Source organism: Mus musculus, chromosome 13 (assembly GCF_000001635.26).
Source record: "Mus musculus strain C57BL/6J chromosome 13, GRCm38.p6 C57BL/6J".
NCBI classification, from domain to species: domain Eukaryota; kingdom Metazoa; phylum Chordata; class Mammalia; order Rodentia; family Muridae; genus Mus; species Mus musculus.
In genome coordinates, this window is record NC_000079.6 from 77,815,132 (window position 1) to 77,833,014 (window position 17,883).

At 36.7% G+C, this 17,883-nt stretch overlaps 1 protein-coding gene across 13 annotated transcripts in view; it reads left to right on the forward strand.

Annotated features, from left to right (window-relative positions):
* The window catches only part of Fam172a (family with sequence similarity 172, member A), a 457,564-nt gene that overhangs the window by 106,455 nt on the left and 333,226 nt on the right, over positions 1–17,883 (forward strand). For 12 of the 13 annotated variants that reach the window (XR_001780804.2, XR_003950473.1, NR_028109.1 and 9 more), the window contains one exon: positions 10,192–10,257. The exons of the other annotated variant lie outside the window; for it this stretch is intronic. Coding sequence is in view for 9 of the 12 variants with exons in the window: in XM_017315582.2 (XP_017171071.1) it covers positions 10,192–10,257 (66 nt within the window). In the remaining 3 variants the exon portion in view is untranslated. The remainder of the gene's footprint in view (positions 1–10,191; positions 10,258–17,883) is intronic. 13 annotated transcript variants of the gene reach the window in all.

The window sequence follows — 17,883 nt, forward strand, 5'->3', positions numbered from 1 at the left end:
GGGCCTATAGTATTTTCTTATGCCTTATAGTTTTCATGGGTGGCTATCAAAAGTTACAGTTCATACTACTGGTAGATTATCTAAATTGAAGACACAGAGTAAGCTTCAAAAGTGGATCTAGAGTGGAGCCTGGAATCACTAGACTTGGAATTTAAAGCAACTATAAATATTATATACATAATATATAATATTATGTAAAAGAATCTAAAACATAATAATCTTTTGGTAAATTGGGAACAGATTGGAATTTTCTCAGTTTAATAAAGAATAACTCCCCAAAATATACATTTGACATCATACAGGTGATAAACTATGTTTTCAGCCAGGTCAGGAGCAGGGAGGATGCTTTTTATAGGCATTTCTTTCACCATAGTACTGGAAGATATAGCCAGTGCAGTTAGAGTTGAAAAGGAAACACAGAACAGGACATGCAGGAAGAAATAAAGCTGAAACATTTGCACTTATGATTTGACCATATCTCAGGCAAGTAATCTAACCACAGATACCTCTCTTGGAATTAGTAACAATTGTAGAAACTGTATAGGAAACAATTTTAGCATTATTTTTTAAAAATTATCAGCTTATTGTAAACCAGCACTGAACAGATACATTTTGAAAACACAATGCCATTCATGGTAATAATATATTACAATGTAATACTGCAATATAAACTTAATAAAATAGGAACAAATGTATGAGTAAAATAATAAACCACTGTTGGAATAAAAATTAAATATTAAAAAAATTAAATAAATGGGAAAGTATCTCATTTTAGTGAATAGGTTTGCAATTCTGGACATAGTATACTGGCTATATGCATTTCGGGGCAGTGGATATGTAAGATATCTCTATATATGCTAAACTTTACTGTGAATTTAAGGGAACAAAAACTTTCTGGGTCTTTCCTGGGATGCAGTAGATATCTTTCAATGATTTTGAGTATTTTATATATAAGTTCTTTGTTACTTGGTGTGATCTTAATACAGTGCACTGGGACTAGATTAACAGTGCATTGTTCATCAAGTGGCCAGCAACTCATGTCTTCACAACAAGTTCTCTTGCTTCTGTCTCATTTGCACTTTCTTACCTTTGGTTATACTCTGAGTTTTTACTGTTGCATTTGAGAACCAAAGATAAGCCTAAAACTTGGATTCTCTATGAAGGTATAATGAGCTACCACCCCAGCCATTTGGCATATCACCCATGTTATTTTAGAAAAAAAAAATGCCTTTCAGTGGAATGAGATTATTTTACTTTAGCAGTTTTCTATGTTATAAAGTTTAATTACAAGTTTAAATGAACAGAAGTAAATTTGTACCCATATGGCATTAAAGTATGTTAACTTTAGGGGAGAGAAATAATATGAATAATTCTTTGAGATGTTTTTCTGTGCCAAAAACAAAAGCATAATATTTAAAATTGTCTCTGCACTGAAGTGTACCTGTCTGAGTAAAGAATAATATGTTGTATGCTGTTTGTTTTTCTTGGATCATGGTCAGTTCCAAAAGTAGAATGAAACTGTAGCCAAGTTGTAGTTTTAGAAGCATCACAGTTACTGAGCATTTACTCTATTGTGAATTTCCTATATTTCTATTGATGTCATTAAACATAAGCATTGTGCATTCCAGAATCATTTAGCTATCCTTACTCACATTGACAGTTGGTGCATTAGTTCATGTTAAGTGGAATATCTCTTTAAACTATTCTTGGCATTTCCTAGATTAGACGAATTGTGAATTTGATTATTAAAATTAACCTCTTATGTTCATCTGCTATGCTGTTCTGAGCCAATGTCCTTTTGTACTCAGTTATTTTATGCTCTGAAAAAATATTTTATTCAGGTAGATATTTAATGCAAAATATATTTTGCATATGATGTCATTTTCAGTATATGTAATTTGTTTTTACATACAAATATTTTACAAATATATATTTTAAGAGCCAGAAGAAATATTGATATACTGTGTTTGTGTTTCTACATGCTTGTTTTGTCTTTCACTCTTTACAGGTGATTAATAACATTTATATTAGATTCTATTATTGCCCAGAGAGATAAATAATAGTTCATTTCCAAAGAATATGGCAATTGGTCTGTACCTATCCTTTCATATACCACTATTTTTTTTTTAAAACTTCCAGGTTCTAAGAATATTTTGTTAAATTAAAGGGAAAATGTCGTTAAAAACAAAACAAAATAAAACAAAAAACAAAACTGTTTGGCTGTTCTGTCACAGCAGGTGGCTTTGTCATCACACTCTGTTTTACTCCTCCTCATGGATCTTGCACAGGTTGTCCTTGAGCCGTTTTTTATTTGAGGGTGTATGGGTGCCTCCTCTCTGCTCCTCCAGGCATTTCACTGTTGGGAATTTCTCTTTGGACATTTATGTATTCTTTGATCAAAGTAGTGGTATTTTGATACTATGCATTGTGAAATAGAATTTAGATAGATTTCTGGAAGTTAATTTATTTGAAATGAGCATGTGTGGGTCAGTGTAAATATTTAAAATTACTTTAATACTTAAATAAAACTACTCTAAGTCATTGACTATAAACTGATTTAAAATATTTCCCAGTGTAAATTCTTGTTGGCTTGTTCCCACAGATGAAGTCATCTCTGGCATAAGATAATCGATTACATGGAATTATCAAATCTTGAATTAAGAATTCAAGGATTTTAAGGCATTTGAACTCCCTTTTTTATTGGAGTAACATTTCTGGGAGTTACAGCAGATGTATTCTCAAGGAAGAAAAACTAATTTGTGAAACTGTTTACAAACATTAGATGTCCCAAACCTAAGCTTCATTGTCAATTTGATTACTGGGCAGCTTGAGGAGTCTGTTCAGTGAAAATCCTGTGTTTATGTTGGAGCATTGCAGAGGCTTCAGAAAAAACTTATTGACCACAAGATAATGAGTTGACCCTTCACCAGATTCCCTGGGAAGGCATTTAGGATTCAATATATCCCTGCCTTCCAGTTACTGGAGCGCTTGGTCTGTTGTCCTGTTCCTGTTACCTGAGGTGCAAGCAACATATGGAGGAGTTATTTGCTACCATCAAATTCAGTGGATGTACACATTTTCTGGAGCCTTTCACAGCGCTCACATAACTTGTATTTAGTGATGTTAGTTGTGGAAATTTTCATTTTTTGAAAACGAGGATACTGACAACTTGTAAGTAAAGGGAGCTAGCAGATCCTGTGGGCTCTCAGAAGCTCCCCGTAAAAGGTTTAATTAGATTATGTAGTTTTTAAAGTAAAGTTCTCTTGTATAATGTTTGTTTACTTCGAATTGTCTCCAAAAACTAGATGTTTATTTGTTTGTTTGTTTGTTTGTTTGTTTGTTTGTTTTTCACTAGTGTCTGGCTTAATGGTGGGCTTAGTCATCTACAAATCCTTGTCAATTGAACGAGTTACCTGGCATGCAGGAAGACTTAGGCTTCCCCTAGGATGACCATAGTCATTACATGCTGCAGTCAGAGTAGAAGAGATGGCATATGTTTAAGAAGTATTTCTGCTTTTCTTTCGAATATGATAGTTATCTTACATTATAACTTCTTACGGAGCAATGGTACCATAAGCTTAAGGCATAGATTAGTCAAACAGGAAGATGTAACTGTGGGGAAGTATTTTTCTGTAGCAACATAAAGTGTATCATACCAGTAGGAGTCTGTGACAAGGGAAGAGATTAAGTTTATAATTTTTGGGGGCGGGTGTTCGAGACAGAGTTTCTCTGTGTAGCCCTGGCTGTCTGGAATTCACTCCATAGACCAGGCTGGCCTTGAACTCAGAAATCCTCCTGCCTCTGCCTCCCAAGTGCTGGGATTAAAGGCGTGCACCACCAATAAAAGATTATATAAGTTTATAATCTTTTATTTATTTAATTTTAGGTTGTGTGTGTGCTCACATACACATGTGCACATGCCCATGCATGCATGTGTGAGTACACACATACATATGAATGCTGGTGTCCTTGGAACTCAGAAGATGGTGTCAGAACCACTAGATCCAGAATTAAGAGGCAGTTCTGCACCATCTGATGTGGGTCCTTGTGAGCAAATCCAAATGAGTTCTCATTCTCATCCCCTTATACTTCAAAGAATGACAAATGTCTAGAGCTTGAGAGTTGGTAACAGTACTTGATGTTGTTTCAGAAGACTGAAGATTGCTATTTAAACTGTGATGGTCATTGGAGAGGTGTTCCTGTTTCTTATATGGGTTATTAAAATAGAAATAATCTCCCACGGGGCTGCGAACCCTTTCAGCTCCTTGAATAATTTCTCTAGCTCCTCATTGGGGACCCTGTGCTGTGTCTAATGAATGACTGTGAGCATCCATTTCTGTATTAGTCAGGCACTGGCTATATATCAGTCTCCTGTCAGCAAGCTCATGTTGGCATCTACAATAGTGTCTGGTTTTGGTGGTTGTTTATTATATGGATCCCCAGGTGGGGCAGTCTCGGGATGGTCATTCCTTCAGTCTCTGCTTTGAACTTTGTCTCTGTAACTCTGTCCATGGGTATTTTGTTCCCCCTTCTAAGAAGGCTTGAAGTATCCACACTTTGGTCTTCTTTCTTCTTGAGTTTAATGTGTTTTGCAAATTGTATCTTGGGTATTCTGAGCTTATGGGCTAATATTCACTTATCAGTGAGTCCATACCATGTGTGCTCTTTTGTGATTGGGTTACCCCACTTAGGATGATCTCCTCCAGATCCATCCTTTTGTCTAAGAATTTCATGAATTCATTGTTTTTAATAGCTGTGTAGTACTTCATTGTGTAAATGTACCATATTTTCTTTATCCATTCTTCTGTTGAGGGACATCTGGTTTCTTTCCAGCTTCTGGCTATTATAAATAAGTTCATAGTGGAGTATGTGTCCTTATTACAAGCTTAAGCATCTTCTGGGTATATGCCCAGGAAAGGTATTGCTGAATCTTCCTGTAGAATTATGTCCAATTTTCTGAGCAATCGCAAAACTGATTTCCAGAGTGGTTGTACCAGCTTGCAGAACCACCAGCAATGGAGAAGTGTTCCTCTTTCTCCACATCCTCACCAGCATCTGCTGTAACCTGAGTTTTTGATATTAGCCATTCTGACTGGTGTGAGGTGGAATCTCAGGGTTGTTTTGATTTGCATTTCCCTGATGATTAAGGATGTTGAACATTTTTTAGGTGCTTCTCAGCCACTCAGTATTCCTCAGTTGAGAATTCTTTGTTTAGCTCTGTACCTTATTTTTAATTAGGGTTATTTGGTTTTCTGGAGTCCAACTTCTTGAGTTCTTTGTGTTTATTGGATATCAGTCCTCTATCTGATCTAGGATTGGTAAAGATCCTTGCCCAATCTGTTGGTGGCCTTTTTGTCTTATTGACAGTGTCTTTTGCCTTATAGAAGCTTTGAAATTTCATGAGGTCCCATTTGTCGATTCTTGATCTTATGGCACAAGCCACTGATGCTCTGTTCTGTAATTTTTCCCCTGTGCCCATATCTTTGAGGCTCTTCCCCACTTTCTCCTCTATACGTTTCAGTGTCTCTGGTTTTATGTGGAGTTCCTTGATCCACTTAGACTTGAGCTTTGTACAAGGAGATAAGAATGAATATGAACTAACCAGTAACCCCAGAGCTCCCTGGTACTAAACCACCAATCAAAGAGAACACAGGGAGAGACTCAAGGCTCTAGCAGCATATGTAGCTGAGGGTGGCCTCGTCAGTCATCAACGGGAAGAGAGGCCCTTTGTCCTGTGAAGGTTCTATACCCCAGTATAGGGAATGCCTGGGCAAGGAAGCAGAAGTGGGTGGGTTGGGTAGCAGGGAGAGGCAGGAGAGGATAAGGGATTTTCAGAGGAGAAACTAAGAAAGGGGATAACATTTGAAACGTAGATAAAGAAAATATCTAATTAAAAAAAGAAAATTATCATAAAAAACCATAAATAATATCTCTTGATAGATCTCTTTTAGAATGTATGTTTTTTGAAATGTTCTGAATGTTATTAATTATTATGGATTTAAAGAGAATGGCTCCCATAGGCTCATGTATTTGAATTCATGGTCCTTAGTTGTTGGGATTTTTTGAGAAGGATTTGGATGTGTGGCCTCTTTGGAGGAAGTGTGTCACTGGGGTTTGGCTTTCAGGTTTCAAAAGACTTCCTGATTCCCAGTACTCTCTTTCTGCCTAATGACTATAGAATAAGACATGAACTTTCAGTTGTTCCTTCATTCTGCCATCATGGACTCTTGCTTTCTGAAACTGTAAGCCAAATTAAATACCTTTTAAGATGCCTTGGTTATGGTACTTTAGCACAGCAAAAGAAGAGTATTTACATTATGAATAATTTGTGTTCTGGTTCTAAGTCAGAGAGGAAGGAAACATTTATACCTCTGAATCTTAGGTTTTCTCACTTTATTTTTAATATTTTTTATTACATATTTTCCTCAATTACATTTCCAATGCTATCCCAAAAGTCCCCCATACCCTCCCACCTCCCCCCTACCCACCCACTCCCACTTTTTGGCCCTGGCATTCCCCTGTACTGGGGCATATAAAGTTTGCGTGTCCAATGGGCCTCTCTTTCCAGTGATGGCTGACTAGGCCATCTTTTGATACATATGCAGCTAGAGACAAGAGCTCCGGGGTACTGGTTAGTTCATAATGTTGTTGCACCTACAGGGTTGTGGTTTTTTTCACTTTTATAAAAGAATATCTAAATGATAAAAACATTACATTTTGAGAGAAACAGACATTTTGGCTGGGTAGATTGCTCTTTTGTGACATCTTAACTTTTAGCCATTGCAACAAAATTGCAGAGGTGAAGAACATAGGAGGAACAAAGATATATTTTTCCCCATTGTTTCTAAGGTTTCACTATGCACATATACTTGTGTGTATGGATTATATTTTCTTTACCTGTCTTTTTGTTGTGAACCTCCAAGCTGTTTCTGTTTCCTCTCTAATGTCAATAGTATAGAAGTAGACATGGATGGACAAGTTTATCTCTAGTGTGTCAATTAGGTCTATAACTAAATATGAAGTTACTGGATCGTGTGGTAGATCTAAGCTTCATTATTGGTAGAACTTTATACTGATTTCCTTAGCATGAGTATCAGTACAAAAATACTCAATAAAATTCTCGCAAACCAAATCCAAGAACAAATTAAAAACGATCATCCATCATGATCAAGTAGGCTTCATCTCAGGGATGCAGGGATGGTTCAATAAACAGAAATCCATCAATATCATCCACTATATAAACAAACACACACAAAAAAACCCACATTATCATCTCATTATATGTTGAGAAAGCATTTGATGAAATCCAACACCCATTCATGATAAAAGTCTTGGAAAGATCAGGAATTCAAAGCTCATACCTAAACATAGTAAAAGCAATATACAGCAAACCAGTAGCCAATATCAAACTAAATGAAGAGAAACTTTTAGCAATCCCACTCAAATCGGGGACTAGACAAGGCTGTCCACTCTCTTCCTACCTATTAAATATACTACTTGAAGTCCTAGACAGAGCAATTAGACAACAAGAGGAAATCAAAGGAATACAAATTGGAAAGGAAGATGTCAAAATATCACTATTTGCAGATGATATGATAGCATACATAAGTGACCTCCAAAATTCCATGAGAAAATTCCTAAATCTGATTAACAACTTCAGCAAAGTAGCTGGATATAAAATTAACTTAAACAAATCAGTGGCCTTTCTCTACACAAAGGATGAGAAAGAAATTAGGGAGACAACACCCTTCACAATAGTTACAAATAATATAAAATACCTTGGTGTGACTCTAACTAAGGAAGTGAAAGATCTTTATAAGCTCTTCAAGTCACTGAAGAAAGAAATCAAAGAAGATCTCAGAAGATGGAAAGATCCCCCGTGCTCATGGATTGTCAGGATTAATATAGTGAAAATGGCCATCTTGCCGAAAGCAATCTACAGATTCAATGCAATCCCCACCAAAATTTCAACTCAATTCTTCACTGAGTTAGAAAGGGCAATTTGCATATTCATCTGGAATAACAAAAAACCTAGAATAACAAAAACTATTCTCAATAATAAAAGAACTTCTGATGGAATCACCATGTCTGACCTCAAGCTGTACTACAGAGCAATTGTGATAAAAACTGCATGGTACTGGTACAGCAACAGATAGGTAGATCAATGGGATGGAATTGAAGACCCAAAAATGAACCCACACACCTATGGTCACTTGATCTTTGACAAAGGAGCTAAAACCATTCAGTGGAAAAAAGAGCATTTTCAACAAATGGTGCTGGCTCAATTGGAGGTTATCATATCGAAGACTGTGAATTGATCCATTCTTAACTTTTTATGCAAAGCTCAAGTCTAAGAGGATCAAGGAACTCCACATATAAATATATAAGATTCAGAGACACTGAATCTTATAGAGAAAAAAGTGGGGAAGAGTATTGAACAATCAGGCACAGGGGGAAAGTTCCTGAACAAACACCAATGGTTTGTACTGTAAGATCAAGAATTAACAAATGGGACCTTAAAAAATTGCAAAGCTTATGCAAGGCTAATGACACTGTCAATAAGACAATAAGGCATCGAATAGATTGGGAAAAATCTTTACCAATCCTAAATATGATAGAGGGCTAATATCCAATATATACAAAGAACTCAAGAAGTTAGACTCCATAACACCAAATAACCCTATTAAAAATGGAGTACAGAGCTATACAAAGAATTCTTAATTGAGGAATACTGAATGGCTGAGAAGCAGGTAAAAAAATGTTCAACACCCTTAGTTAACAGGGGAAGGCAAATCAAAACAACTCTGAGATTCCACCTCACACCAGTCAGAATGGCTTTGATCAAAAACTCAGGTTACAGCAGATGCTGGTGAGGATGTGAAGAAAGAGGAAAACTCCTCCATTGCTGGTGGAACTGTAAGCTGGTACAATCACTCTGGAAACCAGTTTGGCGGTTTATCAGAGAATTCTACATATTACTTGAGGATCCAGGAATACCACTCCTGCGAATATACTCAGAAGATGCTCAAACTTTCAATAAGGACACATGTTCCTTTTGTTTTACAAAGACTGACATATGTTCCCACTGAAATAAATGTATGAGATATTTTGCCAACAGGTAGCTACAGACATCTTTAGGAGGAGAAATACTCTTACAGTGGTCATTCAAATTGCCTATTAAACATTTGCTCCTATTCCAGTCCTTCTAAGTCTTTGCTTATTTCCTACCAAATAAATATGTCTCATATTGCTGCTCTAAAAAGTTACCATTAGTTTCTTGTGTAAAATGATAAAAATTATTATCTTGTAATTCTGCAGATCAGTAGGAGACATACCAGAGAAAAATGAAGGTATGGGCAAGCACTTTTAAGCTAGAAGAGAGAATCAATTGCTTGTTTTTTGTGTTGTTGGCAGAATTCAGCACATGGATAGCATTGAACTTTCATGTTTATATTGGTTGTAAAATATAGGTCCCCAGAAGACATATCTCTTGGCCTGTGCTTTTCTTAACTTTCAAACCCAGCAAAGCTAGTTGAGGCCTTCCTACCTGACGTGTCTGTAACACATCATACTTCTATAACTTTCCACTTTCAAGTACGTAGGTGATTTGAATCGAACCACCTCATTAATTCCAGCTGGTCTTTTTCTCAAGGTCTTTAAGAACAGTCATATGTACTGGGATTGTTATCATGTGACTTACACATACAAATGTTCAGGACTTGGGGTGGATATCCTTGAAGAGACCATATTTCCTGAATCATTAACACAGGATTGACAGCCCTTGCCCTGGTCTGGTTGGTTTTCCTTTTCTGCTCATAATACTTCTCACAGATTCTTCTTTCTTGATTTCATGGGGGCGAGAGAAAATTCCTTGAGCAGTTACATTGTATGTAAAATCTATGGAGACATGATAAACGAAGCAATTTCTAGAAACACTGGAACACTTCAAGTTATTCATTTCCAAAAGAGAAAGTCTTATGTATTTTCCAGGAATTTGTAAAACTCGTTTTAATCCTTCGTAGCCATCCACATAGCAACAGAAGGTGAAGCGTTACCTACTTGGTAAGAGCCTGGGTGTGACACCACAACTTTTGAAGGAGAAGAGATAACAGTGACTTCAGTAATTTATCAAAAATTTATCTTGAGAGTAGATGATATTGAATCTTAATATTTTATTTCTTTCCTCCTTAGATCATCACAAGATATGTTTATGAGCTCCTGGAAAGTGACTGTAATTTGAAAAAAATCTCTATTCCAGTAAGTTCAACTTTCAAAAGTGTTTATTCCAAATAAAATGCCTTGTTCTATATAAAATAGTTTTCAGTCCAGGAGAAAAATTTTATTGTTGGTTAACTATGCTAAGGTTAAAGTATCTGCTACGTGTTAAGTATGTTAAGGTATGTGTTATGTGTTAAAGTATGTTAAAGTATGTGTTAAGGTTAAGTATCTGTTGATCCTAATAACTCAATGCCTGTAAGTCTGCTTACTCTTCTGTAATAGTTCTTACAAAATATCACTCCAAATATAAAAGAGGAGCAGTGCTGATGGCGTTTACCACAGTGATGACCTCTTCTCATTTCATGTACTGTTTTTATTTGTTGTGTATAAAACAAATAAAACATGGTTTCATATTTGTTTCGGTGTACTTTACATTGTAATAAGTATTAATTAACTCTTTAAGTATTGTTTGAGTCTTCAAAACAGGTTTCCTTTTTAAATTTTTTTATTTAATTTTATATTTAAAGAGTATCTTGTCTACATGTATGTGTATTGGCTCACACAGGGCATCAGATATCCTGGAAGTAGTGTTATTGTGGAGTATGACCATGGGTTGATACTGGGAATTGAACCTGGGTCCTTTGTAACAGTAGACCCTGCTGCTCTTACAACTAAGCTATTTGTAGCCCCTTTTTTCTACAGAAAATGCTCCCCGCCCTACACTACCAAAATCATTTCTGATTTTTGTTTTTTAAAATATTACTAGTGTTCTTTCTATCAGGGGAATATTTGGAAATTTTGTATACTTTTGAAATTTTGGGATGTAAACATTTGAGATTTGTTTTTAGTCTCAAATTCTAAACAAAATGTCTTATCAATTTTTTTGACTTTTAATCTAATTACAACGTTACGCACTTCCTTCCTTTCCTCCCTCTAAATATTCCCTCCTCCCACCCAACACGCAGCCACTTATCTCTTTTAAACTTATGGCTTCCTCTTTTCTTGATTGTTATTGCATGCATATATGTATCTTTAATTTATATCACAAAACACTAAGCTTTTAAAATGAAAAGATACTAATCTTCGGTGTAAAATGATTGCTGGACTAGATTAGGTAATCTTTACTGCTCCTGGCAACTTTTTCATTTTATGACATGAATCCAGATGACAATGAAATTAATTCATTTAATACATAAAACTTTATATATAGATAATTTCTCTGAACTTTTACAGAGTATTTTTAATACCCTGGGTCATGTTATTGAGGAGTTTGAAGATACCTTGCTTATTTAGATTTTCACCTCTGATTACATAGTTCCAGTAAAAACTATTTTTTATTTAATCTTTTGTAGGTAACCTCTAGTTGTAGAAATTAATATTACTCATTCATTGATTCATTCAAGTCAATAAGTATTTACTAAGTAACTCTCACTAATATAATTATAAAGACAATGCTATTGCATGCCACAGATATGCCATTCCTTGCTCTAGTTTGAATCATAGATTCTTTCAAGAGAGCCTTGAAATCTAAAATTTGCAGTCAGTATTTGTCCTTTGGGGAGTCAGAACTCTTGACTTCATGTCTGCCTTTTTTTTTTTTTCTTAAAAATGACATTTCATTGGAGCTGGTTTACAAGTTTAGACGATCAGTTCATTATCATCAAGGTGGGAAGCATTGCAGTGTCCACGCAGGAATGGTGCTGGAGAAAAAGCTGAGGGTTCTGTATCTTATTCTGAAGGCAAACAGAGGACTGGTTTTTAGGCAGCTAGGAGAAAGAACTCAAAGCTCACTCCCAGAGTGACACACTAACTCTATTAAGACCCACCTATTCCAAAAGGCCACGTCTCCTAATAGTGCCACTCCCTGGACCAAGCATATTCTACTACCCCATTCTACTCCTTGGTCCCATAGACTTGTTTAAACACATGAGTTTATGGGGGCTATACCTTCCAGTAGTGTAATGCAAAATACATTTAGTTCAACTGCAAAAGTCCCACAGTTTATAACAGTCTCAATAATGTTAAAAGTCCAAAGTTCAAAGTCTCTTCAGAGATTCATCCCGTCATGTAACTGCAATCCCTTATAAAATTAAAATAATAAAAAGCAGATCACACACCACCATCACTATTCCAAAACTTCATACTGAGGAAATCTGGACCAAAAGAAGGCCAAAAACCAGATGGGCAAATTCCAAACTCTGCATCTCCATGTCTGAGGTCAAATTCTTCAGATCTCCAAATCTTTTCAGCTTTGTTTACTACAACAGAATTGTTTCTCTTTGGCTGGTTCCACTCCTGGTTAGCAGCTTTTCTAGGCAGGAATTCCATGAAGACCCACTTTCTTATTCTGTAAACAATGTGTATTAAAGCTGGGTATTGTGGCACATGTCCTTAATCCCAGAACTTAGTTGGGAAATGCCAGCAGATCTGTGTGAGGTTGAGGACAGCCTGGTTCTATTGATTTCCAGGCCAGCTTGCGGGCTCTATAGTGAGATGGAATCTCAAAGTAAGGAAGCAAGCAAACGACCTATATAAATTTGTTTATTCGGTCTCTAAAGAAGAACACTTAAAGACTCTTGAGACTATCCATATCCTGTCCCTTGTTGACTATAACATTTCTGCCTCTTTGGAAGTCTTTTCTTTTTTTAAAATTTTATTTAAAAAATAAATTTCAGTTTATTTTTAATTTATTTCTTACACTCCATATTCCATTAACCTTCTCCCCCATCTACCCTCTGACTGCTCCACATCCCACACCTCCTCCCCGACCCACTTCACCTCCACGTGAATGCCCCCACCCCCCCACCCCACCTGACCTCTAAACTCCCTGGGGCCTCCAGTCTCTTGAGGGTTAGGTTCATCATCTCTGAATGAATACAGGCCCAGAAGTCCTCTGCTGTATGTGTGTTAGGGGTCTCATATCAGCTGGTGTATGTTGTATGTTTGGTGGTCCAGTGTTTGAGAGATATTGGGGGGTCCAGATTAATTGAGACTGCTGGTCCTAGTACAGGATCACCCTTCTCCTCAGCTTCCTTTAGCCTTCCCTAATTCAACAACAGGGGTCAGCTGCTTCTCTCCATTGGTTGGGTGCAAATATCTGCCTTTCACTCTTTCAGCCTTTTGTTGGGTTTTTCGAGGGACAGTCCCTTTCTGTGAGATCTCCATAGCCTCAGTAATAGTGTCAGATCTTGGGATCTCCCCTTGAGCTGAATGCCACTTTGGTCCTGTTGCTGGACTCCTTTTCCTCAGGCTCCTCTCCATTTCCATCCCTGTAATTCTTTCAGACAGGAACAGTTATGGGTCAGAGTTATGTGACTGTGGGATGACAACCCCATCCCTCACTTGATGTCCTGTTTTCCTGTTGGAGATGGACTCTATAAGTTCCCTTTCCCTGCTGTGGGGCATTCATCTAAGGTCCCCCCTTTGAGTCTTTGGAAATCTTGAAGTGCTCTTTGCTCTCTAGATTTATAGCACAGACCACAATTGGCTAAATGAGAGTGGTTTGGATGGAATTTTAAAATTTCTAAAGAGAACACCTGAAATTAGATTGACAACATTGTTTTATAAATTTGGTAATTCTCACTTTAAATTTAATGTACATATTATGTAAGTTTACAGAAAGATTTGCACTGTGTTTTTTGTTTGGTTAATAAATCCCTTTGTAAGCTTAAAAAGGTCTGTCTTTCATAAATGATTCCATGTTACATAATGTGGAAGTTATTCGTCAATAACGATTACTTCTCTCTTGCTTTCTCTTAAGTACGAGTTAGTACTGATAATGTTTGTTTGATTTTTTAATAGAATATTCTTTTCTACTGAAAGAATATTAGCAAACTTTTCTCCTTGTTACTGAACTAAGGATTAAAGACCTTCAGTAGAGGGGTCCTTCCATCACTTTTAAGGTGGTAGCATTTTGGGGAAGAAAGGCGTGACAGTCATGATCATGCTTATGTTCTGCACAAGCACAGGGTAATAAGAACAATTGTCCTCAACTGCCACATTCCTGCCCACATGAGTGCTAGAGATGTGAGTGTGATTAATAATTTCTCACGAAATTTCATTTTAGTTTATTATTTACATTTTGTTTAAGAGAAACATCACTTTTTGGTGTTCACATGTATTCCACAGTGAACTGCTAAGTGCTATAAATTATTTGGTGTAGTCTCATGATCTGGGAACATGTAAATTGGACTGTATTAGAATGGCCTTTGTGTTTTATTTTTAAAAGGCTTAGGTTAGTTGCTTGCAATGTTTGAGATAAACATCTTTGTAGTCATTTCCAAACTTTATTGAGGTAGTGAGGAAACACCATTTTATTTATATAAATATTTTGCTATATAAATTTAGCACGACCTTATATGAAGCATGTTCAGAGTCACTTTTCTGGTTTACTCTGGTCAGTTCTGCCCAATGGTTTGTACACACATTGCCCTTCTCATCCTGCCATTCATATTTTTATATACATTGCTTGATCTCTGTGTCGTCTTTCATAGGACACTCTGAATTTCACATATGTTTCAATGACTTTTTTTAACTGGTCAATTCAAGTTAATTCATGGCTACCTTTAGCTTTAGTCTCATGAAAAAATTCTCAAGTAGGATTATAGCATTTTTCTTTTTTGAAAATAATTATTCTTCTAGTGTTAAAGAGATTGTTCTTGAATTCAATGGAGTAATTTTCCATCGCTTGAAATGATGTTTAGGAACTGGAGGTAGCCATGCTTGTTACCTTTGCACACTGCACTGGAGCCAAGGGGTTAAGAGTTCAGCATCATCCTCTATTCTGTGGCAGCCTTGAAGCCAGTCTAACTCACACAACCCAATCTCAGACAAACAGAACAATTGTACTATTTGGGAACTTGGATTAATAAATGACTTCTTTGTGACCATTAGTTTGGAACTGTTCATTAGATCCTGGTGGGCTCCTCTGTGGGTACACAAGTGAAGATAGTAGCTGTTTTTCTCTCTATAATCCACCTGTACTGAATAGTTTATAGGTGGGATAGGGCCCCATGAGCCTCCACCTGTATCCTTGATTGATTGACAAGCCTAACTTGTGTAAGAGGAGAAACTCTTACTTGTTAATAGGATTATTATTGTCATGACTGTGCCCTAGAAGTAGCACTTTTGCTTTTCTTCTGGTTCTTACATTCCTCCTATTTTCTCTTATTCAGGATTCCCTGACATTTTCAAAGGGTGGTGTAAATGCTCCATTTAGGTCTGAGCAACCAGCTGCCACTGATTCTTAAACCTAGGGCAGCTATGAGTTTATGCGTTCACTGCGAAAAACTTCTCTGATTAAGGCTAATATTTGTCTGATGGTATAAGTTTTCAGTAGGCAGTATGAAGCCTTGTCAGTTTAGTACATGCCTTCCCATTTCCCAAGGTTTAAGATTTCTCAGACTCTGGTTTTTATAAAATACCAGACATGAATTTATTCCTGTGAAGGAGACATCAAATTCAGTAAGACAGTGGTGGTTTATTCCAGTAACAGTTGCACCACCATTGCACTAGTGGGGACATCTTGCTTAGCAAGTTAGTGCAATTCATAGGTCTCACAGCTGGTGGAGGCGATTGTTGCCTTTTTCCCCCAGGAGCTTGCACCATGGCTTTTAGGATTCTGTAAGCTAGCCAGTGGAGAGGAAGCTTTTAATTCACTTCTTCCTTTATTGTTCTATGTTTTGCAATGAATATGGCCTCATGTCTTCAGCAATAGGGAATTATTAATTAGTTCTAGTTGGTAATTAGGAGGATAAGTGGCAGAGGCCTGTATGTTTTTCATGATCTCCGAAGGCTTCCCTGACCAATTATTCATAGAAACGTGCTTCATATCTGGCACTAGAAATTTTGTTTAATATTCCTAGGCTTTTGTGAACAATACTACCTGGATATCCATCCTCCCTCTGTTTGTTTTATTTTAATCTTTTAAGTTTTTATACACCATTCAAACTTTATTTCCATACAAGTTTCATACTTGCTTTCACTTTCGTTTAACTCCCCCTCTGCTCTATCATCTCCCCAGCCCTCCAGCCCTTCCATGGTTAAGTACTTCTATCCCTGAGAGTCTTATTCTCTACTTTTCTGTTATTTACTTTCTAGTATCCCCTCTGTCCTGAAAGAGTCCCCTAACCTAGTGACTACTTCCTCATTTTCTTCCTTCTATAAGTAGTACAAGTTAAACACATACATCTGAAGATTCAAAGCTAGAATGCCCACATGAGAGAGAACATGTGGCATTTGTCTCTCTATGCCTGGGCTTTCATCCATTCATCCATCCATCCATACATACATACATTACATTACATACATTCATACATATGTATATTTATGTATATATATTTGTATATATGAGTGTATATATGTATATAGATATAGATATGAAATTAGGTATTAAGCCTTGGGAAATGGGGAGGCATGCACCATTGCTGTGTAGCTAAATTGACATGGCCTCATACATCCTTCAAAATACTCATACTCTCAGAAAATATCATCCTCAGCCTTAATCAAAGAGTCTTCTGTTTGCAATGAATGGCAATAAATGCATAAACTTATCGCTGCTCTAGGTTTGAGAGTTAGTGGCCACTGATTGCTTAGACCTAAATGGAATATTTACACCACCCTATGTAAGTTTCAGGGAACATTGTAGAAGAGAAAATGAGAGAAATGTAAGACTAAGAAGACTCTGTGTGTGTGTGTGCGTGTACATATATATGTATATATTGTTATTTGTTCTTTAATAATTGCCATTATGACGGGTGTGAGATGGAATTGATATTACTAATTTGCATGTCCTTGGTAGCTACTGATGTTTAACACATTGAAAAAATTATCAGCTATTTTTATGTCTTCTTTTTTTTTCTCTTATTTATTTATTTATTTATTTATATCAGATTTTATCACCCCACCAAGTCCACCCTCCAACTATTCCACATCCCATACCTCCTCCCACCCCCTGTCTCCATGAGGATGTCTCCACCCTCCACCCCCCCCAACCCAACTCGACCTCTATACTCCCTGGGGACTCTAGTCTCTTGAGGGTTAGGTGCATCAGCCCTGATTGAACCCATATCCAGCAGTCCTCTGCTGTATATGTGTTGGGGGCCCTATATAAGCTGGTGTATGCTGCCTGGTTGGTGGTCCATTGTCTGAGAGATCTCAGGGGTTCAGGTTAATTGAGTCTGCTGGTCCTCCTACAGGGTTGCCCTCCTCCTCAGCTTCTTTCTGCCTTTTCCTAAGTCGACCACAGGGATCAGAATCTTCTGTCCATTGGTTGAGTGCAAATATCTGCATTTGACTCTTTTAGCTGCATGCTAGGTCCCTTTTTATGAGTGCTCCATAACCTCAGTAGTAGTGTCATGCCTAGTTTTTATGTCTTCTTTTGAGAATTCTTTATTCAGATCTGTAGTATATTTTGCAATTTGATTGTTTTTTATGTTTATTTAAGTTTTTGTGTGCATTTTAGCTATTAATATTCTGAATCATTTAAAATCATTGTATCCTTAGGACATCACTGTCAATAGTATGATTTCATAATTCAAAGGTTCTTAATCTTTATTTACTGAGTATCTATAAGGTCTAGTCTCGGTTATAGACTAAGAATAGTGCCTCATATAAATTAGAAAATATTATTTCTTTTTAGATTTACCTGTAGTGGAGAGAGATGAA